Here is a 27,773-nt window from a genome sequence, read left to right on the forward strand (position 1 = left end):
CACAAGAAATGTGCAGCTATGACAGTTTAATTGGCGCTTTAAATACAGGCGGAAGTACCTTACAATCAAAACGATGCAATACAACTAGAAGGATGAAGGAATCAGTTCAGTTACAATTAGACTGAGCCCCTAGCTCTGTGTAAGTCTTAAACTAAAACACTGGTCCTTTCTGAAGTCTTGAAAAAGCTTGGTAAATGCTCTAGCTTTTCTGAAGCTGAGTGCAGCTCTGCACCGCCTTGCTGCTGCTGAGTCAGGAAGTGTTCCTTGAAGGGTGGCCAGTGGTTTCCCCAAGACGACATTAGTGTCTTGCATTTGGCAGGGCGACTGTGTAGTTTCCAACTCAGCCTAATGTGTCATGCTTGATAAACAAGACAGTTGGCTAACTAACTCTTTCTCCTAGGCTCCAATTTAGCTAATAGCATCCCCCCTCCCCTATTGGATAGATCTAAAGCTTCTAATATCAAAAATCAAATTAGCCCTAGAATAAGTAGTTTTGGGCTCCAGGGAGAGTAAAGCTGAGTGTAATGGATAGTGACCCCCCATCTTTTATACAGGTTGCACCAGGCTCCTCCTGCTAGTCCTGCAAAGGTATAGACTGACTTGCACTGAACACTGGCAAAATGTTATTTTGTGTGGTACAAACCAGCCTTCTGAATTTACAAACTTCAACTCAATTGTCATTGGGAATAAAAAACATTACCACTGAGCAAAAAAGGAGGAACCATTATAGGGTAAAGTAGAGCCAAACTGATGGGAGGAAAAGTTACACTTTCATGAGATAAGCTTAACTATGGGAATTCTATTTTCTGCAAAACCTACAGCCAGAGAAGGGAACAGACTTCATTGCCTTTGAAATAGTTTCAAGAGGGTTTCTACGTAAGTCTATTTCTTTCTCATTTTTCTTTTAAATGGGATGCGTCCCTTAAACTCATTTGAATTCTGGGTTTGTTTATGGGCGCTATGGTGAAGCTCAATAAGTAAACAGCAGAGCAGATTAGGGAGAATCTTGCCTCAAGCCTTTTTTTTTAAATAATCCCAAAACCTATGCCACTCAAAATAACTGTGGTTCCAATATTTTGTGGAAGTTTGGGATTTTTTTTTTTTTTAAAGTAAGACTGTGGACAATCCGTGAAAAATACCTTGAGACTCAAATACAGCATCGCATCGGTACTTGTTAGGGGTAGGCAAGGCCCCCCCTGGCTACTGCTCTTTTAATCTCTAAACAGCATTAGTTGACCACTGTGCTTAAAACACAAGCAGCCACTAGAGGCTTCACTTAATGTGTTTACTGCTGTTGAAGCTAAACCAGTGGTAGCAATGTGGGATAGTTTAGCACAAATAGCCTAGAGTAGACACAGCCGTAGCAAACGTTGATGTCAGCATGATGTTGTGCAATCTGGAGAGCTCATACTAGGGCTGGGACTAAAACTCGGGAGATACCTCTTTCCTCCTTTTTTTGGTTTTACTTTATTCTCTACCTTTCCACTCTAAAATGGGAAACTCCTTCGTGTTGCTTGTTTCTGGTATAAAGGGAAGGGGCTCATCCTGTCTCATAAAACATCTAAATAATGTGGGCTGAATCAAAGCTGAAGAATAGTCTCGGCCGCTCAGGGAAACCTGCCCCTCCAAAAGATACAACTGAGGTTGGCAATTGCTTTATTACTGCCTGGCAGTTGCCCTCCTATCCTGGACTGAAGCTGAAATACCCCTAGGGAGTATAGCTAAGAGAGCTGTCCCAGCTTCCAGGCTGGCCGGAAGCCTCAGTGCAGCTGCTTGAGTAGGTACCCATGGTCCAAGGTGGGCAGGGCTAGCCTGTGCAGCTGCCAGTGCTGCCACAGCTTCACTGCTCTTGTTACTCTCACTAGCTTTGATCTACCTTGGGTAGAAATCACACCTCCCACCTGCTGTGTAGGTGTACTCTACGCAGTGCTCAAGCCAAAAGGCTGGGGAGGTGGCAAGCAGGACAGACAGTAACTTGGCAACAACTGTCCCTTCCTGAACAATTAGGAGCCTAGAAGTACATTAGTGAAATGAAAAGAAGGTTCTGCAATTATAAACTGACCCGATGTGCGAGTCCCCAGATGAGACACGTGAAATATCAGTGTGGGTCTGTTAATTAAGACTGTAACTTCCTACTCAGAGTTGGGCAGAAGCCCTGACTCATTCTCCTCCATAATTAATTTATATTAATTTTCCAGCATATGTTTCCTGTAAGATGGACACAAGGGCAGGTTACTGTTATACATACTATGGTCCCTTCAACGAAGCTGCATACACGTAGGCAAAAATAGTGGCTGTAACAGGAGTCTGGCTTAGTTTGTCTGAGGTTGTGAGATGCAGCCCCAATGATGCTTTTCCGTTAGAACTCTTTGCAAGACAGTTTAGTGTGTCTGAAGAATTTAACTAACACATTTACACCAAGCTTAACAGCAAGCGGTTATTGATGAATTCATGATTCCCCCCCACCCCTTCAAAATGGTGAGAACATGGCTTGGGAGGTGCCTTTTGGACAGCTACACCACTGTTCTAAGCAATCTCTGCTCTTTCCTAAAGAAATGTGATTTTTGTAAAGCTTGCCGTGGCCACTTGTGCAACTGAAGACATACCAGTGAAATCTGCCAGAATTAGCAGCAGCTTAAAACCATCAATAAGGGAGTCATATTGTGTATCAGTACTTAATATATATGCCATGTATGGGGGCTAGATGACACTGTGTATGTCCCATGCTCAAGGCTGCAAGAGCTCAAGCTCCTGCTACTAGTGGCTCATACCATTAGGTCAACAGCAGCACTAAGTTTTGAAAAAGCTTCCTGGATGGGAAGGATAAATAAGGACAATAATAGTCTAGAGAGGAGACTCAGGAATTAAAAATGATGGTCTGAAGCTTACCGGGGTGGAATATCCAAAGTGTGGGTGTATGTGTGGAGGGGGGATGACCTTTATCTGCCCCAAGTAGATGTGACAAAACAGAGTCATGCTCACTTGCCTGCAAGAGAGCGCACGTCTAGAAAGATTAGCAAAAAAGAAATAAACTGATAAAAACTCCCTTCTCTTCATGTGTCAGTATCTAATGCCTGCATCTATAATTTTCACTCCATGCATCTGAAGAAGTGGGGTTTTACCCACACGAGCTTATGCCCATATAAATGTGTTAGTCTTTAAGGTGCTACCGGACTCCTTGTTTTTGATAAAACACAATCGGTCAATGTGAGCAGCTAGCGTTAAAACTCATAGACATGCCTATAAAGCAAAGTAACTGGATAAGGAACTACAGAGACCTATCCAAACCAGAGCCCTGATCCTGCTGAGCCTTTGCAGAATCATCGCCCAAACCAGTGCCTCTCTGAAGGAAAGTGTGAGCATTATGAAACAGTAGGTACCCTGAGAAGGATGTGTTTATCTAAGCCAAGTGCTACAAATATGAAATAGCCAGACTGGTTAAGATTTAATTACAAATTGCCAACATTCTTTTCTAAGTGGAGCTGCAAAATGTTAGCTATGGGCATATTTTAGACCCTAATTATTTACACTTGCACTAAAGAACCAAACACTTTCATGAATACAGCTGTAATCAGTTAATATCAGTTGGCATTTCTGTAAGCAGCATAAGGATCTCTTAAAATGTTTTTACTGGCAAACGAATCAAAATAACAGGCAACAAATCACAAAATCAAAGTTAACTACAAAATGTCTTTATTGAAAAAAGCAGATTATGACATCTAAGGTTAAATGAAACTTCTGACTTTTAATATTAAATAATTTAGGATGATAGCAAGTAGCTTCTTCTTTAGATAAATAAATCTACATTTCCCAATCTTTTTTCTTCAACAATCAAGGGAATCAAACACTGAAACATAAAAACCACAAGTCATTCTAGGGACTAAAAGACAAAGAAGCACATTTAGAAGTTTTACAAGGCTATATACAAAAATAGTTAAACTAATGTGTATTTGCAGCATGTAAACTAGTTACATGATATACAAACTGGGCATTTATATATTTCCTACAAAATAAAAATCAACGTTGGTCCAAGTTCTTGGAAGAAACTATATTCTTTTAAAGAAAATGAAAATATTTCTCAACTTAATTTAAAACTTAATTTAAGTCAAATTATATATTCTAGTTATGGCATTAGTTGCATGATGAATCAAACTTTGAAACTTTTCTTGAAACACAAGAAAGCAGCTTTTGTGTGCCTCCTTTAGAGCTTTGGTTTACTCAACTGTTCTGGAATTTCTTGTCTTAAAGAACTCCTCCATCCAGATGTTACTTCTGAAGCCCCACTTTACAAAATATACAAACCCTCCTTTTTGAAAGCTCAAATATCTGAGATTTCCTCCCCCCCCCAAATTATCATCATTTTGGTCATTTCTTTGGAACGTGTCTTCCAGTGCACGAGGGACTCTGTGAATCTTCTAAAATGGTTACATCCTTTTGGGACACTGTAGAAATCTTCCACAAAAATGAAATATGAAAGGTTTATTCCTGAGTTCTCATGATACAAATGAGAACAAGTTGTAAAATGCTGAAACTTTATGGAACTATTCTGAAAGTACAGCACACAGAGAAGGTTTCCAATAAATAATCATGTTATAAAATGAATACTAGGAAGTTTACATCTGTGTTGAACTGACTGACATAAGAATACTCCTTAAGCAAAGCATTAGATGCTTTCAATTATACAATTCCCCAGAGCGGAGGTAAAATGCACAGGAACTGTCATTAATACTAAATTGTACAGCTTGTCACTTTAGATTTGCTTATAGCTTTCCCCTTATTCTTCCTTTAATAATAATAATAATAATAATTAATAATAGGTGAATTATACCAACCATGCTCCAGCTCTCATATTAATGGTGTAAAAGCCAGCTGACCTGAAGAAGAGTTTTGTGTAATTTGAAAGCTTGTCTCTTTCACCACCAAAAGTTGGTCCAATCAACAATATTGCCTCCTTCACCTCATCTCTCTCAAAGCCAGTTGTAATTTATGGTGTTTTAATAGAATGCCCCTGTCTAGAGAAAATACTGGAACAACAACTGCTGCTTTCTGGTTTTAAACAAACTGCTCCTTCTGTAATGAAACATAATTTTTCAAACATTTTACCATGAAGATACTTAACACATATTGGAACTGAGTAGAACTACTAGAAAGAACTGAAAAAATCAAAATGTGAAATTCAGTATTATTCTGTTCTAAAGTTTGATAGTTTTCGAGGAAGAATTGTATGTACAGGTTAGATAGTGCTGTCCACTGAAAAGCAATGCAGGAGTGAAAATTTACAAACTTACATAGACCTAACACTAGTTAATACACTGCCAGGGGGATGGTCTAAATGACCTTGTTTGGTCTCTCATCTCTTTTCTATGGTTCTGTGAAGTTCTAGCTCCCAGTTACCTGGAGCAAATACACTTTTCAGTAGAAAGCACTGGTCTGGGTTGGCTTGCTCATGTGAACAGACCCAAATCTTCTGTATGTTTTAATATTTGTTTCTTAATGTGGGAGGTTTTATACATATATTTTTAACAATAATGCATGCTAATTCAATGCCTTGAAGCCCAAAGCTGTTTTGGAAAAGTATTATGCTGTGACTAATACCAAATATTTACCTTTAAGCTTTGACACCCTCAATTTGATACTAGGCAAATTCCTTGAGTTACTTGGATAAAGTCAGATTTTTGAGGTGGTTAATTTTTACTGCTTAGGTTTTAGGAATGAGAGGGCCAAGCATATTTGTAGGTCATCTTTGTGCGTGCACTCATAGTAACTGTGCACACAAAAGTAGTGCAAATAAATGCACGAAGCTGTATATGGGCCTCTGTTCTCATTTTCCTAAAAATCAGAACCATTGTATCAACCACTGTAGGAAGAGGTTATTTGTAGCATTAGCAGTGCTCCAAAACATGGCTTGCACATTAACTAAGCCAGGTATTAATTATAAAATGACTGGTTAAAGGCACTTTGGACTTACTGAGGAGCATCCAGGAGGGCAGATTAATCTCTGCCAACCAGACAATTCAGCAGCAGTTTCTGAACTGTTGCATTCATCTCTTCCCATCAACAATGAATGTATTTTTTTTTTCATAACAATATTTTGGAATATCAAAGCTCTATAAAGGGAGTGAGAATCTCATGAGTTAATTATTCCATTCAGGAATCAGAGCCCATTGGGTGCTCCTTGTGCTTTCCAACCATATCCTGAATTGCTTTATTGCATCAATGGAGTCTCTATGTACTACACTTCAATGGTGTTGCCAAGTAGCTATTTCTTTAAGTAGTTTGATGAAACTTAACATGTGACAATCTTAAAACTGATGGGCCAGATTCTTAGGTGGCATAAATCTGTATAACTTCGTTGATGTCACTGCAGTTCTTTCAATTTACACATGTTGAGAATCTTGCCTGATATTTCCACCTAATTCACAGTCAAATAATTTTGTCATTTAAATACATTTGAGGAAGGTGTGATGGCCATATTTCAAACTATAAAATAATTTCAGGAAGGGTAGGTCAATTCTCATGAGAATACATGGAATTGTTATTTAAACATAAAGACATGTGATTGCATGTAAATCATCAACGCACAGTAGAAAACAAACATTAAAAAAGATTAATCTAACTTCCTATATGGAAGATATCTATTACCCCAGAGTTCTGAGGTTATTGTAAAAGCTTATGCAAAAGATGAAAGTGTGTACAGTCTATGTACATCTAATACTTGTTATAAAATACCAATTTCTGTTTCAATTGTCTGAAACTCTAAATTATTATTTCTGCTAAATCATGCTTGGTTTTTAAATGAAGATGATCACTGTAATCATTCAAAATTACATCTGGAAAAAACACATCAAACTGAAAAGATGACAAAACTGCTGCCAATTTTTAAAATGCAATGACAGAAAATTGCAAAGCAGTTTGTAACAAATGAAGTTTTGTGCAAAACAAGTAGGATTGAGACATAGAAGTGTCTCCTTGCAGAGCCAAAAGGGCTGCTAAACCTAGTGACAAAAACAAGTTTAAAAAATGGATTGCTTAGTAAGTGCCAAATCGCCAGAAGAATATGACAAATGCTTTTAAAGCTGTGGTTGGTCTCGTGCCACTACAAGCTACAAAAAACCAAGCATGTACGTGGCAAGTTATTATGGAGAGCCAGAATTTTCTTCACATGCAATAACCCTTTATGAAAGAATCTTAACTTTGCGAATGGACACATTCTTCTGTAATGTGCTTCCTATAGAAGATACCTGCCATGTTTCTGCAGCAGGCTAAATACTCTGTTGGATCACTGTGATAGCAAATAGGATGGAAAAGACACTGGCCTGACGCCTTTCCTAGGTGTGAATACCACCAATTTAACCCATGTTTGAAGATTTTTGTTATCAAAAATATATTTACTTTGCTTCCTATGAACTACTGCTGAGAATCCAAGTATTCCAGAAATGTGAGAATGTTTATTCTCTAAGACTAGGATGCAATGGGACTAGCTAAAATGCTAGTATTTAGCTTATCATGCTTGTTGTGATATGTAGGCTGCTAACTTGGGGGGATTAATTCTACACTTCTTGCTCAGGCAAAACTCCCACTGGAATGAAGCAAACAAGGAGTGTAGAACAGAGCCTTTCATACCACTGTACTGGGAAATGCTGCTGCTTACAATTAGATCAGTGGTGCATTTTTTTTTTCAAGTAAGTGGTGTGTTAGTGAAAATGCTGAAGGTAAATGGAAACATGGACATGATCATAGAGGCCCTCTGACATACGATTTAAAAAAAATAAATAACTTAGCTGGTTTAGAGGATTATTAGAGGAATTTCATCTTTAAAAACTGGAAAGTCATTTTTAGTTCTTTCATCTTCTCTCTAACGATTCATTGCTACAGAAAGTGTCTTTCAGAGTTCTGTAACATGCATTGGGTAACTTGGAGGTGGATGTGGTGGCACTTTGATATTGAGGCGCCTAATATGACAGCCATGACAGAGTAGGTGGCCCTCTAAAGGATAGCAACGATGGCCTTCTTCATCGTTGAGCTGGAGACCGCAGTCCTAAGAGAAAAACACACATCCGCAAGTTAGCTAGTGACTGATTACGTCATTTCAATAAAACATCAGTCAGACTTTGAAGCCTCTAAGGAGTCTCTTTTTCTCTCTTCCATGTTAAATGCAGCAATCTCAGGACTATTTGGTAGATGGACATTGACTATAATGTATTAAATTAGGAGCGAGTCACTGAAATTTAAGGGAATGTGAAATTTATGCAATTTTGTGGCATATCTTCTCTGGTTGATACCTACATTTATTTTCTTCAGTCCACCTCACTGGTCTAGCCATGACAAAGATCAGACTAATCACATAGTAATGTAGCACACGCTGACCTCTTAAATGTGGAGCCCGTCAGACAAGCTGACTGATGATGGACTTGGAGTGAGGAAGAGTAGAGATAGTTGGAGAACCAGAGAAGAGCTGAGTAAAGAGAGACCATCATTTGGACAAGAGAAGCGCCATTTGAATTCTGGACTGTGATGCAGAACGGACTTCCTAAGATTGGTGTTCTGGTTGGGGTACATCTTACAGATAATGAGGCAAGCTGAAAAGTTCAATGGGTGTCAGGCCTCATGTTCCAGTTCAGGCCTCTCACTAACTAGGTCTCTTCCCTTTCTACAGTCCGTTTCTCAGATTAAACTTAGATTAGATGAAGTTAAACTGACATTTTGAAAGCAGTTTTTAAGAAGCGGGCAACTTTTCCTCCCTGAAATTCTAACTGACTCGCACAAAATCTGGGGGCGGAAGTCTGGCTCTTATTTATGTAATACCTCTGTGGCATGGCAAATAATTTCAGCCAGCAGTGGCTGAGTTCAGACACGAGCAGAGTGACAGAGGTAAAAAGAAATTAACCCAAGCAAAATAGGAATCCTCCTTGGTGACAACTGTGTGTGCTGCAGCAGGGAAGTGCTTGGGTTCAGAGCAGCCTCTTGGTTACTTATCCATGCCAGCTGAGGTTGGGCAAATCATGGAGGTTTTACGTTAGGATTCCAGGATTTGGAAACAGGGTAGGAAGTACATAGAAATTCTGGCTTCTAGGTAATCCTGGTGAAGAAGTTGAGCAGTATGTGCAACTAGATAATTTTCAGTGCTCCTCACGTTATAATTTTAATATCAAAGATGAGGCAAAGTCTAATTAATCATATTTGAAATGTGATCTGTTAACTTACATAGCTTACGTTAAAATGCTCAAATCTTGTCATATTTCTACAGTGAAAGTATAAAAAAGAATAAGGTATTAATGTGCTTTCAGGCCATGCAGGAGCATTTTATAAAAGTTTAGGGACCTCTTATTATTCAGATAATTCAATAATATATATTTTCTTAATAACTTTATATCCCTTAACTTAAAAGATTTCAGGAATATAAGAACACTTTGGTAAAGGTAAAAGATCATTTGTCAGAAATATTGTTGGTTTTGGGGGGTTTTTTGGCCAGACATTGATAAATTAAGTGACGAAATACAAAGGTAACTGGAGGGAACTTGAGATTTTATGACTTCTTAGCTTCCATCACAGCTTGTAAATGAATCTCTCAAACTCTTTCCCATTTAATTAGGTAGGAAATTTTCAAACAGTTCCACCATCGAGCTCTTTTTAAAATGTATTACGCTTCCCTGTAAAGAAATCACAGTAGCTGGAATATGGCAGGTCTTTTGTCAATATAGTGGAGTCTACAGGAAGACGAATGTTCCCCACAGTGTAGGTAAACAATGCAAACTGAATGCTCAATTATTTTTAGACCATCAGCCTCAGAGCTTCAATTAGAATCATGGCAGACTAGATAGCATTCTCAGATTCTGAGAATGAAACAAACCCTGAGTGAGACATAAGAGTTTGGGCTCAGGCCTGTGAATTGCTAGCCAAGCACTGTATAGGATTGCAGTCATGCCAGCAGGCCTGCTACCCATCGGCAATGCTCTGTTAGTTCAGTCCTTTGTTCAGAGCTTTAATGACTTGGGATTCACTAAAGAAATGCCAAATGCTAATAACATGCTTAGCCCCCCACCTCTTTTTCCTCCCATCTTGCTGCACAAACATACAATGTTGCCCTAAAAAAGGCTGTCCTCTTAGTGAGTTTCACTTTTAAATGGGGCCCTACTGATTTACAAACTGCTGTTTGGTTTGCAACACAGACACTTCTGCCTCTTTGCTCTTAGTGCCAAGACAGACAGACCATGCCAGCAGACTGGAACTACTCACTATGGACCACATCACCATCTAAGGCCCAGCCACTGATTCACTGCTACACTCAGGCATCTTCTGCTCCTAAAGGCCAGATCTTGCCTTGATGCAACGTAGTGGCAGAAATGCTGCAGGCTTACCTCGCAGTGATAACATTCCACGTGGTAATCTCTGTCCATTGACACCACTCGAATGGTCTCCTCGGAGCCCTGGTTTGGAAAATAGAGAGAAAAATCAGACCAGGAATGTAGGTGGCATTTTGTCAATTTTCTACCTGTTGCTTACTGTTTGTACGACACTATTATTCTGGCATAATGGGTACCCTGGATCTTTAAGAGCTCCCTGTTTAGACCCCAGCTGCACATGTGCAGTTCCCTTTGAAGTCATTGGCAGCTATCCATGTCTATTCAAAGATCAGAATTTGGCCGATGGTTCACAAGGTCTTAGGACTCCCTTTGAAAATGGCTCATTTTCAAGGAGAACCCAGGATTTGGAATAAATTACCAACCAGAAACGACAATTTATTAAGCTGTTTGTTCTTTGCAGCCACTTCGGGCTTGAATTTCCACCAAGAGTTCACACACACACTATCATATGTGCACCACCAGCTTGAAATTTGCATAGTCAGATAGCACAACTGTTATCTATGTCTGTGGCAATATCCTGGCCAGTGGGTACACATGCATTAGTGCACGTATGAAGATATGTACCAACCCAGGCCCTGCAAAGCAGCACATACGTCACAGGTAACTTCACTAACTCCTTTTCTGAGCCACTGAAAATGAAGCGTCTTTAAAAATTTTGCCTTGAATTGTTTCTAGTTCCAGGTGTGCTTAGAGCCTGCGTCACATCTGATGCTCTCGGAGAGGAGCGGCAGGCAAGTCATTACCTGACCTGCCAGACTTGAAGTAACACATACACCCTCCTTGGGAAACAGCATATCATGTGCTTGGAGGAGGTTTGCTACAAGTCTTGCTAACTGCCAGCTAAGTCAGAGGATGAGGTAGAATGGGCCAAGCTTTTAGGGAAAGGGTTACTCTGTAATATGCAAAATTCAGGGAAGTAGATGAGAATAAAGAGAACACGTGTAATCAGGGCATGCTATCACAGGCTCCTCTTTAGAAACATTTCAAGTATGAGAGATGCAGGCACCTCACTGAAGCAGTATGGGCAAGATTGTGGCTTATATACCTGATGTGCATTGGAGGAAGAGCAGAAATGTGGCATGTCACATTCCCCTTTGTGCATGGCAGACACTGGCTCAGTGGCTTATGGGGTGCACATGATGTGGCCTGCACAATGCATACTATTAGTCTGGAAACATGGAATGTGCACCAGGAAGTCTGTACGTGTAGAAGGGAGAATTGTCAGGCCCTGGACTATAACCTTGATCTGATCAGTCACTGCCTCTTGGATGATACGACTACTGCTGGTTCTATGCCATTTTCATGTCACTACCAGCGGAGTATGCATTAGTGTCACATGCAGCCAGGAGAATAACAAGGTATGTGGGCGAACAGATCTTCTCTTCATGTACAAATGTTGTTCTGTGCCAAAGTGTCACTTCCAGCTAAGATAAAACATATAACTAGGGATCAAATTCCAAAGAATTCAACCATTTGGTCAAAGACAATTTAAATAAATCTGAACTTTGGCTTTGCTCAGTTCAGTCCTGCTGTTATTGACTTGATTCTGCCACCTCTTTTCATGTTGCATAGCACTTTCTTGCAATCAATTTGCAGAGCAAGATGCTACTCAATATGGGTAAGGGTGGTCAAATAAGGCCCTATAGAATTCATATACAAGATGCTTGCAAGGAGCTACAGTTGCAATGCACTGAGCACCCCCAATTTTCATTGATTTCCAAGGAGTTGGGGGAACCCAGCACTTCCTGAGAGGGAGCCTGCAGGACTGGGCCCCAAGATATATGCCAGATAGTTTTGGTATCATCACTGTAATTACTAGCAGGGAGACCTATAACAGATTACTTGAGCTGTGTATGTGTAATTTTGGAAAAGTAAGCCCTTATTAAGTAAACAGCACATGCTAGTGGGATTACTGAAAATAAAAAGTCAAATCCCATAATTCCTCACCTCGCATGGTTTGATAAGACTTCTTTCCTACAGTTAATTTGCATCCTCGCTGCTCTGTGCAGCAGGTTGAAACTAACACAAGGTCTGCGATATCCATTACCATGAACAGTGATGATAATCTGTCCTGAAAATCAGTTTAATGTTCAGGCCCTATTAGTGCTGCTTGTACAAGCTCCAAAGCCCTGTCTTCCTTGAAAGGTTGAGAAGGTTTGGTTCTGGAGTTCGGGTTTCAATTCATCAGACAGAGATAGGCCCAAAGCTTGGTGGGGTTTGGAACCAACGTTTTGCTTCAGATCCATCTCGAATACACAGTTCCCCAGCTCTGCCTAAAACATTGTAGCCAACTTTCTTCAGCACTTTCACCCATGCCATTGTGACATGGCTGAGGCCATGTGCTCTTTGAACAGGGCAAATGTTACCATCATCCCGTTTGGAGCCTGGGTATCTTAACAGCTAACTTCAGATGTAGCAATCAAACTGTACTTCTTGAATGAATGGGAAGCTGAGAGATTCTAAAAATAAATGTTCTGTTCTCAGTTTTCTAGCCAGGACTTTGAATTAAATCAGATGTACAGCAACATTAATTAATACCCCTGAAGCACCTTAAAGATACAAAGTGCTTTAGTGCATAATTGCTAAGTACTGTGATTATTACAACTCTTTTGGAGTTGTATAAGAATCATATTATTGCTGAGCTGTGTTTAATTTTGTATTAGACATGCAGTTCATTCTGGGGCTGGGGAAAGGGTCTTGAATAGCCAAGGTCTCCATTTCTTACTGTGTTTGAGCAGACCTTTGAAAAATGTCTATTGCAAACAACCACCTTATCTAACGAATTACAACACACACACACGCACCCCTTCATACCTGTGCTGGTAGAATTGGCTGGTTACAGGAAGCGCATTTTGGTGCAAAAACACTAAGATTCAAGAAGAGAAAATGTTCACATTAGAGTTAAAAAAATTTTGAACGCCGAAAGCATTTCAACCATAGCTTCTCTTTAGAGATGTGCTTTAACTGCAAAATATGGATCCACATCAGAAATTCAAACTCTGCGCAAGTTTGGATCTGAGGAAGGGGCTGATTCAAGCCTACGTCAGATCTCCCACACATCCACATGTGGTTCGACAGGTACCTTTTCCCCATCTCCATTGATTACTGTATCCAACACTCTTATTAATAAATGCCAGACACATTTCCTCAATGAACCTGTATATAGAGAGAAGTGTTTCTTGACTTGGGGGTTGTGACCCAACAGGTATCAGGGTAGCATGACCATCCTGTCCTCCTCATACTGCTAAATGGGAGAGGGGTGGGCAGGACCGGGAGCCCGCAGGTACGACTGCGGCAGCTCCACCGGAGCCGCCTGCCACCCCCTCGGCAAAATGCCGCCTCCCCCATAATGCTGGTGCCCTAGGCGACTGCCTAAGTTGCCTAAATGAAAGCGCCAGCCCTGGGGGGTGGGTCCCAGGTAACTGGAGGGGGAGTTCCATGGGCTCTCAGTATGGAAAAGGTTGGGAACCAAAGATCATTCTGGGACTTTGTCCATCACAGGGCTTGAACAGCTCTCCTATGTGGTTACAGCTCTAACAACTGTATTCAAAAGCAGTGGTAGGGACTTCAAGAAAAGGTGTTGGCTACAAGTGGTTGTTGGGGCTGAAGGTGAAAAATCAGCTCATGCTGAACTGGTCAAGCAGTCTCCCTTACAACTGTGCTATAGAGCAGTTATGCTGATATTCACTCCACTCCTATGCTGGGATGGATTGGAGTGGATCTGGAATCCTGTTGACGTCAGTGTGATTCCTCTTGGGCACAGTGGCCTGCATTAGCAGATCCTTGGGCATAGCATGGTTTGTGATACAGAGGTGACAGCGCCTGAGAGCCTTCACATTCTCTTTGACAGAAGGGCGTCCCAGAGTGGTTACTAAGTCTCAGCACAATTCAAAGAGCTGTCGTCAGGATGACACACACAATTCTAACCTTAACTGGAATATTATTGGCCATTATATTCCATTACTACCCATGATTAACAGAGCTAGGCTCTGACAGGAACAGAGGATTTACTGGTGTGCACATAAACACATATGCCTACAAGTCCATGAGAAACCTCAACAGCCCCTCAGGAGAGAACTCCTGCATAAGGCCTGATTCTTCTTTACCGCTCTGGCAGTATAAAGTAGCCATTAAGCAGATGTAAATGTAAGTGACTCTTTATCCTGTCAGAGTGGTAAAGGGGCCTTGGGGCAAAATTCCAGGCCAGAGTTTTAAAAGTATTTAGGCACCTAACTCCCATTGAAATCAGTGTCTATCGCAAAGATGATTCAATATGAACAACTTTTCAAAAGCAGTCAATGCATGTGTTCTTACGTGTGATAGTCTTTGACACAGTAAATATTGTTCTCCACGTCTACAGTGAAGGGGACTCCATCCAAACATTCATTACAGACCACGCAGCGGAAACAGCCAGGATGGTATGACTTTCCAAGAGCCTGTAAGATCTTAAGAAGAGCCAGACGACAAAATGAGACCGTGTTTGTTTTCCAGACAACATTCCCCGTGCATCAGCATTTCTAGATTTTAATCACAGCATGCGCCTCAGGAAGAAATATTGACTTTGTGGCTTCACCAGCAAAGGGCCTGACTCAAAGCCCAGATTTTCATTAATTTCAATGGGCTTTGCACCAGGCCCTTGGTGATGTAAAGGGACTGTGAAAGTACACTGGGCAAGTAGCTTCAGCATTCACTATGGAGGGATGATAGTGCAAATGGATGTGCATTAAACCAAAACTCTTCATGCACAACCAAAAGTAAAAATGTCTTCAGAGGGAGACTGGATGCCTTTCTGGGAGATATGTTTTAGCCAAACAAAAGTTACTAGGCTCAATACAGGGGTGAAATTAAATGGCATGTGACATATAGGAAGTCGTTCTAGATGGTCTCTTGTGGCCTTAAAATCCATGAATCTATGAAAAACGGTAAATTACAAATACAAAATTTAAATAATCAAATCCCTATTAGTTGTCCTATGCCACCAAAAATACAGCCTGGCTATCATCTACTTCGCTGTCACAGAGATGGCTCTCTCTTTTGCAGCCTGAGCAGGTCTATCTGAGTTTTCAGTTAATACAAACTGGTATTAAAAATGTCACAGGCTTTTGAGACTCTCCCAATCAGTGTTTCAGCAACTGGCTTCTAGCACAGTCACCTCTATATCCCCTCCAAAAAAATCCTTTTGCTGCTGGCGATCTTGCAAATAAAACCTTTCCATTGCAGCACTGGTATTTCAAGGAGGCTGTGCCAGGCTTATGGGGCAACACTGGGAATTTATTTTGCCTCCCATACATGGTACAGTTATGCAGCTCACAACAGGTTACATCAGACATTGCACATTTTTTGTGGGTGACTGTCACCTTCTGAAAGCAATTTCAAATCGTATCTGCCAGTACATTTTCCCCAGCTCAGTCTGGAGCAGCTATCAAGTTAAAGATCCTTTCCCCACTACGGTCCTAAAGCCCTGTGGATATTTTTATGAGTAAAGTTCAAATCAATAAAACACAGTGCCTATGAAAAAGTATGAACTACAGTCCAATTCTGTTTTTTAAAGAATACCCGAGGGTTATCTAGCCAGTGACTGGGTATCAAGTTTAATTTGATCTGTATGTCTGTTATTACTCAGAAACTACTCATTCTCTCTCTCTCTGTTTATCTGTGTTTTACCACATGCATTGCCTTGGTATCTAGCTATAAAGATAATAGACCAATTATTACATTGATCTGACTCTGCAGACATTGAGGACACAGAACTACCACTGAGTCAGCTGCAATTCCAACTACTGAGCAGCTTCGGGCCCAAGTCTGTGGAGGTGTCATAGGTCTGATATTTTTTTTTTTTTGTAAACCCTGTACAATGATAAGCAGGATTCCCACTACTGCACAGACATGTTTGTTTTTCTACTCATTACTGGGGGAGGGCTTGAAGGAATTAGCCAAATAAGACTGCTTAATTTCTGGAGCTCACAGCAATATTTCCTTTTGTTGTAGCATGCTTGCTAATAGGAGAAGGCAGATGATCACCTGCCAAGCTTCCAGCTACAGAGTCCACTAGCTAGATACACCTCTACCCCGAAATAACAGGGGTTTGCATATAGCACGGTAACCCCGGGGCTCTGGCAGCAGGTCTCCAGCAGCGTTTTAAAGGGCTCGGAGTTCTGGCCACTCTCGGGAGCCCTGGGCCCTTTAAATCACCATCAGAACACTGCTGCAGCAACCCCGGGGCTCCAGTGGCGATTTAAAGGGCCCAGAGCTCCCCGCAGCCAGAGCCCAGAGCTCTTTAAATCACCGCTGGAGCCCTGCTGCCACTACCCCAATACAACAGGGTTTCACCTATAACAACACGGTCCTTTTTTGACTCCCAAGAACCGCGTTATATCGGGGTACAGGTGTATTATGGACTCCTGAAATGACCTTTCCCCTCCGTCCCAGCTCTAGAAATTTGTTCTCTGGCTAAAATGAATAATATCGAACTAGGAACACCCGGATAGGAGCAAGAATCCTCATTAGCTAAGTCATCCCAGCCAACTCATTTCCAGACCCACCCAAACATCAATGCTTGCAATTTAGTCGCTATTTAACAACTGTGTGCTACCATTTTAATACATTTTAAGCCAAGAGGAAAACACTAGTGTACTAGAACCTTATTAACATTCAGCTATAGTCTACAGAGTTCTTTAACATGCATTTAATCCATTTCATTTTGTTTGGGCCAAATTCAACCCTGGTCTCGCTCTAAAGGATGCGTTTGGCCCAATATACCCCCTTTTCTTTCACTTTAAAATAAATCAGTTCTGGATGCTAGTTCCCTTCAAGCCACAGCTATAAGCCCCCTTCCTCATTAATAAAGACATCAAACCAACAAGTAGCTTTGTGGGCCGTACTGGTGCTGTCTGCTGTGGTCTGTTCTCCCATCAATGTACAGAAGGGGGATTTATGGGTAGCACTTGTTTATTTTAATGAGTGTAAACTGCAAATCAATGGGAGAGCAAGCGCTGCTGATGGGCCAGCAGGGGGGACTGCTGCTGTTACAGAAGGACAGCAACTAGCCCCAGAAAATAAGTGTCTGCTGTCAGTGGTATAACTCCTATGGGTTTAGTACTAATTCATAGAGCTATACATTGTGATTTTTTCCCCCTCCTTTCAGTTTTATTCTCCTGGACTGGTAGTAATAGCAATAACAGAATACTTTGAGATCCTCCAGTGGAAATGTAAAGTCCTTTACCAACAACAACCAATGCAAACTTATGTCGCTGCTGTGCCCCAGTAAGTATTCTTCGAGTGATGGTCCCTATTTGGATTCCTAACCTGGGTGTGCATGTGTGTCATGTACCAGAGCCACAACAGTTCTGTAGCAGTGTCTGCTGACCCTTGTATGCGTCAACCTTATGCAGATGAGGCTAGAAGAGGCCGTGTGGAATGCCGCCACTTCAGTTCCCTCTTACATGACCAGAGCTGGAACCCCATTGCTCCTGGTTCTTAGCCTCGCTAAGAGAGTTGGCTGTCCATTCTTCCTTGTGTATATAGCAGTGGATGCTAATTTTTTCTTGTTTTTGTAGTATGCTAGTCTGAGGTTTCCTTTTGGACCTCCTCCCACAATGGGAAGATCTTCCCGCCTGGGGATTATGTCCTGACAAGTCAACTTCAAAAACTGCTTATGGTCATGCTTCTTCTCTGCAAGCGATGAGCACCAGCAGTGCCTTTACTGCCTTGGCAAAGCCCATGTTGTCATCCATTGCATGATTTTCTTTTCTTTCCTGTCCCGAATGCAGGAAGGCAGGTAACTTAGCCTCTTTCATCAGGAACTTACAGAGAGAATGTTGTCACATGCACAATCAGATCTGGAATCACTGGAGCAGTGCCTGGCACAGTCTATGAGTGCCCCTCCGACTTCTTCCCAGCTGCGGGTTTGGCTGGTACTGCTGCAGTCTGACAAGCCTCGCCGTGAGCACAAGCACAGACATGGGCCTAAGGCTGGATCCTAGTCTGGGACAGCCTCTAAATGCAGTGTTGACTCCCCGAGCCGGGCCAGGTCAGGTGAGTTGCATGCCGACTCGGCTGCTCCATCTCCCAAGAAGCCCCAGACGGAGCCCATGATAGCTGACCTCCCCCCACTGTCTTCCATAAGGCAAGGTTCCTTTATGCCTGTACCCCAAATTCATCGTGAAGGTGGTGTCCGCGTTCTACCTCAACCATCTGCTAATCTTCTATCCTCAACCCCACAACTCCCAACAGAGCCAGGACACTGCACTCTCTCGACATCCGCCATGCACTGGCCCTCAACCTCCAACACATGCGGGCATGCCTCACCCAGACTCTTTGTTGCTGAACGCTGCGAGGACCAAGCTCGCTCCTCGCAGTGCATCTCCAAATGGATCTCCCGTTGCATTTACGAATGCCACACTCTTTCCAACATAACTCCACCTCCCGAAGTCATGGCTCACTCCACATGAGCACAAGCCGCCACGTTGGCTTGCCTCGCGGATATGCCATGGCAGGACATTTGCCAAGTGGAACTCCATCCACACCTTCACCTCTCACTACACCATTGCTCTGGCATCGGGAGCTTATGTGGCCATTGGCCATGCTGTTTTGGGATCTGTGACTTCTCGCGAGTCCTTGTGTCCACCTCCACGCTGATCACTGCTTGCTACTAAATCACGTTTGGAATCCATATAGGGACCATCATGCCAAGAAGAGGAGGAGGTTACTTACCTGTAACTGGAGGGTCTTTGAAATTTGTGGCCCCTATTTGGATTCCAGTCCCTTCCCTCCATCCCCTCTGCTGCAGACTACATGCTTAGCGGTAAAAGGGCTCAAGAGCAGCATCAACCCGCACAGCCTCTTATACCCTTGCCTGGGCACATGAGGATGATGGATGTGCAGGTCAACGGACACTGCTACAGAGCTGTTCCAGCTCCAGCACATGGTGCACATGTGCACTCATGCTTGGAATCCAAATAGGGACTACACATCTCAAAGAACCTCCAGATACAGGTAAGTAACCTCCTCTTATTCCCATTTTACCAAAGGGGATACTGAGGCACAAATAGGTTAAATGAGGTGCACAAGATCACAATGCAAGAGAAGGGAAAAGAGCACTGAACTTTTGATTACTAGTTCCCCCAGCTCTGACCAATGGACCATGCTCCCTCTCATATGATAGGGTTCCTGCTGTTTCATCTGGCTATACAAGAAACAGCATTCCTTTGTTTTATCACTTTCCTCCAGAAAAGAGTCTATATTTTATGGCATGATATCACAATGTACTAAAGTTTTTTCACTGCTAGCTGACTATATCCCCTCCTCCCTGCTTGGTGGAACTCTCAGTAATGTCAGAGTTCCACATGTTTAGATAGAGGAGAAGGGCCACTCTATGCATTAAGTGTTAATGGCAACACTGTGTGAATTTATTTTCATTTTAATAGTGATACTTCCTTGATTAAAATGTCCTTGGCAGTAGTGAGGACGTGGCTATGATCTGACGAGGTCAAAAGCAAACAGCATATTACAATATACTCCCTGAAATGCAAACAGAAATGTATTCCACAATTAAAGAATTAACTCTCTTACCATTTCCATTATGAGGTGTCCACAAACAAAACACTTGTCTGCTGTTTGTTGAAAGCCCGAATACTGTTCAAATGACACAAGAGAAAGGATTGTTAGTAATTGCTAATCTCTCTTCCTTTCTTTCTGAAACTATACCTGTCTCATGAATGCTGTGTTGTTTTTTTCCATCTGACCTGGGATGACATGAACCACGCTGCGCTGTGTCAGCTTGAATACTTCTTTGATGGCCTACTTTGAACTGATGCAAGGGCCTTCACACTGTACTTTGAACATTTTCAGGTACTAGTCTTAAATAGCTTGAGTTAGTTTTGCCCTCTGATCCAGGCATGTAGTTCCCATTGAGAATAATGGGGATTGTGGGCACAGTTACATGCTTTAAATCCTGAGTATAACTCCATTCTGGTTTTGGAAAGATGAAAATTTATTTACAAAAAGATAAAAATTGGGTAAGGATGTATGAGTGAAATCCTGACTTCATTCAACTCAATGGCAAAACTCCCATTAAGTTCCATAGGGCCACGATTTCATCTGGTCTTGTTTAGAGACAGAGAAGGGGGAACTAAAATGCACAATTGTAAACCAACTTATCAAGGCTATTGAGACTGACAACTGACCTACCTGACTGATACCCTATAGAACAGAGTTTGCCTGAAGGACTCCAGACACGTAATTTTGAAACTGATATTTGCAGTAGCTGAACTTTATCCTCACCCTGCTCCGTCCAATATAAACAAATGGCTCCACGTGCATTCTTTCCTATTACTGGGAATGGTTGCCCAGTTGTTTACATTTGGTTGCACAGTAAGTTGGACATTTGATTATTTGAACATTTTGGGGTTATAGCAAAGTTCATCTAAAACATGCTGTGGTCTTGGAGCTAGACTTGGAACATGAGGCCAAGGGTAGGATGTCAAAATGTAGATCATGTGCCACAGCCCAGCTCTGTTGGCTTGGAGAGCACAGTGCGTCCTTACAGCCATGGATCTAGAAGAGGCTAAAGCCATGTCTACACTTACTGGGGATTAAGGTTGCTGCAATCGATGCAGCAGGGGTCGATTTAGCAGGTCTAGTGAAGACCTGCTAAATCAACCACAGAGCGCTCTCATGTCGACTCCAGTACTCCACCGGAATGAGACGATTAAGGAAAGTCGATGGGATGCAGCATGGTGTAGACACTGCAGTAAGTTGACCTAAGCTACGTTATTCAAGTAGCTGGAGTGGTGTAACTTAGGTCAACTTACTGTGGTAGTGTAGACAAGGCCTAAGAGCCTGGTCCAACTGCCAGTGAAGTTAATGGAAGCTATTTCTTTGATTTCAGTAGTCACTGGATTAGACCCTAAACTAGCAAGACGTCCTCTTTGTTTTATTTTTCCAGATAAAGTGGTAAATTGGGGCCACGGTTATAAACAATTATAAACTGAAGTCACTTTCACATGCCACAATGGACAAATAAGCTATTTATTAAATAACATGCTATTTCAATTCTCATAGCCTTCTCTTTGTCTGCTTTAATATTTCCTATGTATTGGACAATACAGCACATATGATAAAAAACAAAAAAAACCCTTAGATTAAGTAAAGCTTTTAAATTGTAACAAATGACCATATCAGATTGTTTAGTATACACCAGCATCCACAGAATGTTACTCACATATTTCTGCAAGTCATTTTGCTGCATTGTGTAATGGAATTAGTGTGAAATTGTCTAGACCTAGAGAAACGGTTGAGATCCGCTCCTCACTCTACTGTCGGCAGCTTTAAGACCAAAATATTTGCTTTCTTATTTTTCTTCCAGCAGACAAAGACACTGCTACTACCTGGGAATCTCTCTGGTTCCACTGTATCTGAATGACCATCTGGCTAGACTGTTTCCTAAGGTTGCGACCTCAGGGGTTGCTGGAAACAGGTGGGGAGGTCCTAGCAGAGCAGACAGCAGAAGATTAACAATAGTATAAACCCCGCTAATTCCAAAATCCTGTCAGAATGAATTTAACAGTACCATCTGGCTGTCATTTGATAAGGAATGCAAAGGAGCATTTACCCAGTTATTGATTAACAGGGACCTTATTCCCAAAGAACTGAATGGCTTGTGGTCAGGCTAATGTCATTTATTGCTGTCTGGATTGCTATAAATTACATTATTTATTTGTCAGAAGGCAGGGTTTTGTTGACACACAATCTCTCTTTATCACTAAACCTATTAAATTAAAACCATAATTTGTTTCTAATGGGGGAATTGTATTTGTAAAAACGCAACATGAGAATGATTACCCAATTTAAGAAAATGCTACAAAATGGCACCAAGTCCAATCACATTGACAAACTATCTTTGAGCTCAGTGAAATGACCCTCTTTACTACTATATTGTGCTCTTTTCTGATCATAGTATTGATCTGGAAAAGCCTGAAACCTTTTAGTTCAATGGGAGTCAGGATCTGAATTAGTCTCCCCTGGTGTGTTAAATCTATAGAGGATGGAGTAGAATGATAGCTTCTCATCTCAGCAGCATTTTTTTCTACAGTAAAGCAGCACCGTGGATACTGCTATCATTAAATCTATATTATCCTTTTGACAATAAATGGCTTTTGCCAGGTATTCATAACTCAACCCTGCAGTACATATTTTTATTCTAAACATGGAGGGCTCAAATATCAGTTTTAGATTTTAAATTCTAGGAACACAGAGCACAAAGTAAACAATACTCTGAAACAGTAAAATACTTGGCGCTGTGCACCTTTCCTCTTTAAAGTGATTTACTAATATGAAACTGCACAACTTTCCTGTCAACTAATATTTATCCTCATAGTGCAGGTGGGGAAACTGAGGCAGAAAAGGTGTGACTTGTTCAAGACTGAAGAAGGGCAAAAATGGTCTTGCACTTAAGGCATAATTCTAGGGCTCAAAAGAACTAGGTTCAGTTCCTGCAACAACGCCCAGCATGCTTTTTGATAAGTCTCTCATTCCCACTGGGTGGGATTTTCAAGAGAGCTCTTGGTTGGTCTAACTTGGCTCCTAAGGAAGTCAATAACTTCCATAGGAACCATTAGGTAACCTCAAGTGCTTTTGAAAATCTCATCCTATGTTTTAGTTCCTTCATCTGCAAAATGGAGATAGATAACATTTCCTTTCTTCATGTGAGTGTTGGGTGGATAAATGTCCGTAAATCACTCAGACTGTAGTGATGGTGGATCTACAAGAGAGTCACAGGTGGGATTAGAACTCAAGTGTTCCTGGCTCCTGCTCCTGGGCTCGGGCTACTCCCCTGTGCCTTTATTACAGACACCACTGGTTTCAATGCTTTCATTAACATGAAGCCCTGTTTTATTTTACATTTTATGTACCAAGAGTTTATAATTCTACACTGAACATATTTGGCCATCTTTTAAAAATCACCAAGCCGATTTTTTTTAGCTTTTCTAAACGTGCTAGTAACTTTTTCTGTTATTCTTTCTTAAGCAGATAAATATAATTACATACTCATCTAGAACTAGAAATGTACTTGCATGGGCCCATGTACAGTATGTTCCCAAGATAAATGAGACACATTTTTGAACATTCACAAACATTGAGGTGGTGGTTTTTTGTTTTGTTTTTTTTACTAATCCCATGAACAACACTGAACAATGTTAAAGTTGTTACACAAGCAGAGGAAAGCTCTGAAATTCAATGGTCAGCCTAAGGCATCCTCCTTCACCCCTACTCTTGTGACTTTAAAGTACAATACTCCTTACCAAAATACAAAGAAAACAAATGGATCCTGGAGATCTAACAATTTACTGTTCTGGGATCTCAATTTTGTCCTAACTTTCCTCCCACATTTAACTCTTTATTCACACCCATCTCTCCAGATGTTGTTATCATCTGATTTTCTGTGCAAGAGTCAATACCTTGTTTCAGGATCTTGATAATCTATGCATTATTTATCTCTAGCTTGTCAGGTAGGGTTTTTTTTTAATATTTAGACCTTAAGAATTATATTGGAGTTCAAGAGTAAAAGGAAAAGCCTTGGCAAGGAAGGAAAGGAAAAGCCAAAAGGAAAAGCAAACTTTCTTTTGTTTGCTGTCTCCCAGCCTTTGATTACCAAACAGACAGAAATCACTAATGATTTTGCCCAAAAGCCTTTGTTTCAGTGGGAGAGGAAAAAGAGGTCACCTTCTGCCCAGATTACTTAGGTCTGTTTTGTGCCCCTCTTCCCCCGTGATCATCTCAAATTTTAAAGGACTTCTCTGTCCAACGTGCAACATATTCTAAAGAAATTAACAATGCTTTTGGAGCATTTAATGGATAATTATGCATAGAGGGTAATCCCACCAAGTACTGAGAGAAATTTCTCCTTTCTGCAATCAGTTCTTGAACCAGCCTCAGCTACTGGATCTTTTAAACCCTGATGCTCGCATCAGGAGTTTCAAGAGCGAACACACTGAGAAATAAGACATCTGGAAAAGGCTTCAGGACCTTCTTTCTACCTTACATTAGAGACATGTTATTATATCACCTTAGCATGCCTAACCATGCCCAGGAAGTAGATGCTGCTGCTTCCCCCCACCCCTGACCCCATGTACTTGCGACAAAAATTGCTTTCCCTCTGACAGATGCTTCAGACCCCTTTGCTTTCTCAATGGAGATTTAAAAAAACAAGTAAAAGTTAGTGGGAAAAGATCAACTAGCTTAGATTTTGGCAGATGCTGTGGGTGACCTGCCTGTAGTAACGTTACAAAATTACCAAAAGTCACTGATACGGCACTGCAAAAATTGCTGAATTTGATCCACTCAGCCTAGATTTGAGATTCCTTCTCTTTTACGCTTAAAAGGCCTTGGAGAGGGTAAACCAGGAGTTTTTGCCAAGATGCTTCAGGCATTTAATTCTGAAAACCCATTTCTGAATTGGGTGCTATGCTAATAATGTATTTCAACTCCAGGCCGTCTGTAATCCCTCACAGACTCTCTGCTCCTTGGTTTCCCATTAGCAGAGCATCTGTCTTCTCTCTCCTTTATTGTTTGCTCTCTGCGTGGGACCCTTAGTACATGGAATACAACAATGCAAGAAATTCATGGGATCACGTTCAGAGAGGGGAAGAATATAAAATTTTGCTTTATGCAAATGGTCTTTTTTTATTTATTTTACACACAATTAAATGAGGCTGTTAAACTGCACTGAACAAAATGGGAACTTCTCAGGCTTTAAGATTTTTGGAGTCTCATGGCAGGTGGCAGGGGTTAAACTGAAGCAGAACAGTCTGGAACCGTGTTCTGCATTTTCCCTGACATACTTTATGTCCTGCTGCCTTGCCCTGTCTTGCTGACAGTTTGGCTCACGTTGCTGCCGCACTACGGCATCAGTCCCTTTTCCTGCTTTTTGGCTTCCGCTTTACTCCTTGCTCTACCCAAAGTGCATGGGCAGGGGAAGGAAGGGAACTGGGCGCTAATCAGAGGAATACTGGTTCAAACTGTGCACAGACCTCTGCTGAAAAGCAGGACTCTCCTGGGGAGCAGAATTTTGCCTTAGTGGTTAGGCATCTGGTGACCTCTGAAGACAGCATAATCTCTGCTACATTGGAGGCTTGAGGACCTCCATGTCCCAACACCCACTGAGGCTGCTTTGTCTTATACGGTGGAGGCCAAATTATTACTACTTTCTTAGTTCTAAGTGAAAAACATTCCATCGGTATCAGTGGGAGTTTTGTCTGAATAAGGAATGAGAAAAATTCAATGAAAGCCTAAGAATTTGATGCTTCAGTACTCGCTAAGGGACAGATTGTGAAATTCTTACTCATGCTAGGTAGCATCTCACTCCAGATGTATACCATTTACTTCAGCTATCCATCATCTCATGATACGTAATTTGTGTAAGAAGTTGTATATGTCAGAACTCATCTTCCTAAAATAGGAGTGGGCCTGGATCTGGCACCTCAAGACTTTGGATCCGGCCTGCAGGATTGCCCCTCGTGGTGCCGCAGGCCCCATGCTGCTCTGAGAAGCAGCCGGCACCATGTCCCTGCAGCCCCTAGGCAGGGGCAGAGGGCTCCATGCGTTGCCCTTGCCTCCAGGCACGACCCTCTGCAGCTCCCATTGGCAGGGAATGGAGAACTGCGGCCAATGGGAACTTCGAGGGAAGTACGTGGAGGCATGGCAAGGGCAGTGCACACGGAGCCCTCTGCCCCCTATCCCCCAGGGGCTGCAGTGCTTCCTGGAGCGGCACGGGGCCAGGGACAGGGCACGTATGCAGGGAGCCTGCCCTGGCCCCGGTACGCGCCACTGCCACCCCAGAGCTGCTTTAGGTAAGCAGTGCCGGGCTGGAGCCCGAACCCCTCCTGCCCCCTGCCCCCCAACTCCCTGGCCTGAGCTCCCTCCTGCAATCCGCACCCCTCCTCTGCCCCAATCTCTTGCCCTGAGCCCCTTCCTGCACCCTGCACCCCCTCCCGCACCCCAACCCCCTGCTCCAGCCCTGCATACAATTTCCCCACCCAGATGTGGCCCTCGGCCTGAAAAGTTTGCCCACCACTGTCCTAAAACATTAATGCAATTTTATTCAAAACAGATGTCAAGAAATAATTCAATTCAAGAGATGCCCCAGCTAATACAAACAATTATTTCAGAAGTGGGCAAGCACCACTTTCTCACTAGTATTTTTTCCTGACTCTCAAACAGAAAAAATTACCGTGCTCAACTGACCAGTGTTTGGCATGAGTTATACACAACCACGAGAGCTTTATTTCCCTTTTAAATGCACTTCAGTTACACAAATGTACTTTTGAGTATAGTATTAGGAACAGGAAAAGATAACCTGGCCTTTTTATCAGGAGCTTATCAAGGAAAAGGGTAGTGAAATGATGACTGGCATGCAATCAACTTGATTTTGCACCACACTCTTTGGGACACAGTAGAACAAGGAAGAGCACAGGACTGTTACAAGAACCTTTCCATAAGGATGGCACAAAAGCAGAATTTCATCTGTCCTCTTTCGTGTCTCTTCTGCAGATTCCCAGAGCATGATTCTTGGGATCCATCTTTAAACATTTACAACCTTTTCTACCTTATGAAGCAAGCCATCAGCCTGATCTGAAATTTCGTTCCTAACTGGATGAAAAAATACTTGAAAAAAAAATTGTCTAATGCTGAGTTACTCAGAACATGGAGAGTTCTTTTTTTCCTTCATCCACACATTTCCCTGGCTTATTTACAGTATCCGGTCAATATGTGCAGTTACCATTCTTTTCTGGACTTTGGAGATTTTGTTGGACTCTAGCTGTTCTCAGATTTCTTCAGGCCTGCAACTTGACAATATTTCACCAATGGCAGCATTCATCATTACCTGTCCCAGTCTACATGCCTATGTTTTTATATGAACTCTTGTTTAGGGGTTTTCATCTTCAAAAATTTGTCCTCCCGGATTAACTCCTTGGGTAAAATCCTGGCCCTACAGAAGTCAGTGGGAGGTTTGCCACTGACTTCCACTGAGCCAAGAATTCACTCCTTTTGTCATATGCATAAATGTCTCGCATTGAGATGAACCCAAACAGCCAGCTCCACAATATCCAGAATTCTGCATTAAGATCCAAATCCAAAATTCACAGGACAAATCAAACTTCCAGATCCAAACACCTCAGGACACTAAGGAATTGTGCAGTTTGGGCCATCTCTAGTTCTGATGCAACACTCTAATGCAAGATATCCTGATGAGTCATTTCACCACCATCAAATCTACTTACAATATAAACCTGGGATCCCATTAGCATCTTGCAAGCTGTTGAGAAAAACTGAAGAAAACTGGGACAATCATTGGATTATTATTATTATTTTTTACCCCAAAACCGACAAAGTGGATATTCACCCACAAAA

The 27,773-nt window shown here is 41.8% G+C and overlaps 1 protein-coding gene across 1 annotated transcript in view; it reads right to left on the minus strand.

The window, feature by feature from the left end:
- Positions 1 to 4,953: 4,953 nt before the first annotated feature.
- Positions 4,954 to 27,773, minus strand: part of WTIP (WT1 interacting protein) — a 129,900-nt gene continuing 107,080 nt past the window's right edge. The window contains exons 4-8 of the mRNA XM_032766690.2: positions 19,935 to 19,997; positions 14,679 to 14,809; positions 13,179 to 13,230; positions 10,359 to 10,427; positions 4,954 to 8,038 (exon numbers count right to left, since the gene is read on the minus strand). Coding sequence (XP_032622581.1) covers positions 7,886 to 8,038; positions 10,359 to 10,427; positions 13,179 to 13,230; positions 14,679 to 14,809; positions 19,935 to 19,997 — 468 coding nt within the window. The 3' untranslated portion in view covers positions 4,954 to 7,885. The remainder of the gene's footprint in view (positions 8,039 to 10,358; positions 10,428 to 13,178; positions 13,231 to 14,678; positions 14,810 to 19,934; positions 19,998 to 27,773) is intronic.

This window comes from Chelonoidis abingdonii, chromosome 19, assembly GCF_003597395.2.
Source record: "Chelonoidis abingdonii isolate Lonesome George chromosome 19, CheloAbing_2.0, whole genome shotgun sequence".
Lineage (NCBI taxonomy): Eukaryota > Metazoa > Chordata > Testudines > Testudinidae > Chelonoidis > Chelonoidis abingdonii.